A 3,574-nucleotide genomic window follows, 5' to 3' on the forward strand; every position below is an offset into this window, starting at 1 on the left:
GTATTTGTTCGTTTATGTAGGTGCAATCATTCATGACTTGTCTGTTCCTCTTACAGATTGATACCTTGGTTCTCAACTGAGAGAAAATACTTATCTCTACTTTGCTGCATCACCCATTTCTCTTAAAGGAAAAAATCGACGCATGCTCAAGAAGTAGCAGGCTCTGTGGTCTTCTACGCGCGTTGCGTCAGGACCTGTGGTGGCAGCCACAGTCGTGGAGCTCATCGGCCCCCCTTTGGTGCATGGTTGATGCTGATGCGGCGGGGCTTCGTGCCTGGTCGTGTGCGCGGTGGGCCGACAATGGGTGTGGACTGCCTCCCAGGGTGTCCTAGTTCGTCCTTGTAGCGGATCTGAAGACGGAGGCCTTCCCTGGAGCTTTTTCCTGCCTCGCTAGCTGGCACTGCCGACGTCGTCTGTTCACCGAATTTGGCAGTTTGTGGGGCTAAGGGTCTGGTAGGGATGGATTGGGGGAAACCCTTGGCCGGTTGCTATGATCACGACACCGGTGGTGCTTTGACGTCGTTCACCTTCTTGACGGTGGCATCACGATCCTGCCCTCACCCTCTCCTTCCCGTCCCGCGTGAAAGCCCAAAGTCTTCGGATTGGGTGGTGACAACGCGCCGGTGTCATTTTCTTCTTGAAGACACCATCTTGGGAAGGCAGACTGGTGGTGGAAGCTCCGACGTGGGTTGTGGTCCGCCGGTTATCTCAAGTGTTGTTCCCGCTCGGCTACTTGGGATTGAACTTGATGCCTACGCGCAGCGGTGGCGATGTTGGGGTGTGCAGTTGCATGGTGCGGTAGCCGTGCTTGTCGAGTTGTCGTCCTCTCCCCAGCCACCCGTTGGTCCCGTCCATGCGAGCTCGGTGGTGAGCGACTCTACCTGTCGACAACATAGTGTCCTTCGATCCAGGAATAGAGGGCAGGGGGGCTTCTTCGGAGGCAGAGGCGGATGGCGGACTGACAATGGCTGGCCTCTTGGGAGTTGACGGAGCGTGGCAATCCTCCTGCAGTGGGCCATTACCTTGTCTCCGTTGCGTCGTGTGCTGGCTCTTGTTCGCCGAGGGCCACAATGCTGAAGCTTGCACTTGGTGCATTCGGTGCTTGTTAGTGGCTCCTTTGGTATCATGTATCTTTGCCATTTCTCTCTTTTGTTTTGTTTTGGCTTGTTCAATTTGTAATGCAGTAGTTGCTTTATACAATATAAAGTGGGGGAAATCCTTTTTTGTCAAACACATAAATAAACATTTTAAATAACGTGCTATAACATTTAGAAGAGGTCCGCCGCTAAGAGGCATAGCGCGCTATTTAATACAATGGGCGAAAGTCAAAATCGTGTGAGATAATCTTCTTGCAGGCACTTCAGAAATCAATGTTTCTTAGAAGTAAAAATAGGCTTCACAGCCCAGCTTTTATTTTTATTTAACCGAAAGATAAAATCTTCATGCTGGGGTAAACCAGCTACACTACAACCACAAGAACAGAAACCATGTCCTGGACAGCAACATTACAATACAAGGATCAGAACGAAAAGCAACATCCCAGCAGAATAATCCATGAGATCAGCGTCTTATTTAATCTTCTTCTTATCTTCGATCTTCTTCAGAATCATGCGTGTGATCAGCATCGCCAGCATTTGTAGCCAATTGAACTGGAGTCCCAGCAACGAAATGAACATTTGTAGCTGAGTGGTCCGGCGTCCTCTCCTCACACCCCTGCCTCCAGAGAAGCAAGTGAAAAAACAAATGGAAATGAAAATCTCAACCCATCAACCGATCAATCCCTCCTAAAATGCGAACATAGGCAGCGCAATGCATGCATCATGAATGAATATCATCCATGCATGCACTACATATCGGCCATGCCGCTGGAATCTGCAACCCCGCCGAATGCATCATCGGCGGGGCAAAAAAAGATCCAAAACAGGAGGGATTGATCGGCTGAAACAAACGATTGATCATCTATCGATCTGTGGTGAACAGATCGACGGATGGATCAATCACTCCAGCGGAGGAGCATGACGACGCAGCGGTGGATGATGTAGAGCTTGGCCCTCTGCTCCTTGAGCGCCTTGTTGAGCTTCCCCATCTGCTTCATCTGGCTCCCAACCTTCATGGCTCAATACTTGGTAGTTGATGTACCAAAAAAAGGGGCTTTTGTCTAAGGTTTGTGTGGTGTTCCTTTTACACAAAAGCTTAACTGGTGCAAGGACCCTAATTGTGGGAATGAAAGTGAAGATACTGGGTCTTATATAGAGATGTATCAGTGCAACAAGTTTTGCTTATGGACTAGGAGGCACCCCCCTGACACCGGAGCTTATCGACATCGTATTTTATTGGCTAATTGCGTAGGAGATTGCACGCTCTCCGTGATCGGCCAGTGATTAGAAACGGGGTTACATTGTGGACAAGGTGGAGTTGACAGCTGGCCATCCATGGATGCAGAAAAGGTACGGTAGATGCATGAACGCAGGTTGTTTTGTACCTCCAAGAAAGGGGTCTCTGATCTCGATAGATCTCTGGAATGGTGCTACTATGAACATGGATGAATCTTCCAAGAATGCACTGAATGTGGGCACTGTGCGATCTTGGGAAATTGTAATAAGTTAAGCCCATGACAATCTTCCACATGATAGACATTCCTTCTGTTTCTTCAGTGCTAATCCTCTGACCGCATTAATTATCGCTTTACCAGCTCCTCCACAAGAGCCGCTGCAAGCTTGCACAATCTCATTTGAAAATGCAAGTTATTTTCTTGATAAAACTAACTAATTGACACCAAAACAGTGCAGTGATGCATGTTCTTCGTTTCCGGTAGTAAAAATATATGGGCATGGGTAGATTGATGGTTGAGCAAGCAAAAAATCATTCTCCAGCATCGTAAGCAAAGGGTTCCTTCACAAGTCCACCCGAGCCGTCAAGAATACACGTGGTAACATCTGAATGGGGATGCATCTGCCAAAACTTCATTGGCACTTCGCCCCTGAGGTCAATTAACATTCCTTTTGCAACAACTAATTCAGAACCCCATATTGTCTCTTCATGCTGTCAAGTCATGTCTGACGGACAGGTGCTACGCTTTGTCATGCCTTGTCAGCAGATGCTACGCACGACAGATCTTTCAAGGACTTCAAATTGTGTCGGCTGGTGGTACTTGACAGTATTGGCGCCGAGGTGTATCAGTGGCGACCGCGACGTGCTCAGCTGTTTACGCGCGGGGAGGAGGTGCCGTTGGGCATCGTGGTGGCGTCGACAATAGCGAGACCAAGAAAGGTTGATGCATCAGTACAGTTCTGAAGATGGAGCGGTGACAGTTGGTGGCGACGGCCTCTGAAAGCACGCCAGACCAGTGTGTGCCCCAGACCCGGCAAGTGGCTAGGTTCTCAGGTCTTAGATGTTAGGCTTGGCTGCGAGGTATGTGGTATTAGGCCCGGACTATTAGCATCCCTCCATCAACTGGATATGAGTAGCGACAGATGTTGCCTAGATTGTGGCTTCAGACTTACTGTTGTATCTCTTTATAAGGACTTTTGTGAATAATTAATAAAGTGGCTGCATGCATCATCCAGATGCAGAG

The 3,574-nt window shown here is 48.7% G+C and overlaps 1 protein-coding gene across 1 annotated transcript; it reads right to left on the minus strand.

Annotated features, from left to right (window-relative positions):
* Positions 1 to 1,384: 1,384 nt before the first annotated feature.
* LOC125544602 (small polypeptide ROTUNDIFOLIA LIKE 2) lies at positions 1,385 to 2,239 on the minus strand. The gene has a single exon (XM_048708375.2). The coding sequence runs from the start codon at positions 2,111 to 2,113 to the stop codon at positions 1,994 to 1,996; it is 120 nt and encodes a 39-aa protein (XP_048564332.1). The 5' UTR covers positions 2,114 to 2,239; the 3' UTR covers positions 1,385 to 1,993.
* Between the last annotated feature and the right edge of the window lie 1,335 nt (positions 2,240 to 3,574).

This window comes from Triticum urartu, chromosome 1A, assembly GCF_056163025.1.
Source record: "Triticum urartu cultivar PI428250 chromosome 1A, HENAU_Tu73, whole genome shotgun sequence".
NCBI lineage: Eukaryota > Viridiplantae > Streptophyta > Magnoliopsida > Poales > Poaceae > Triticum > Triticum urartu.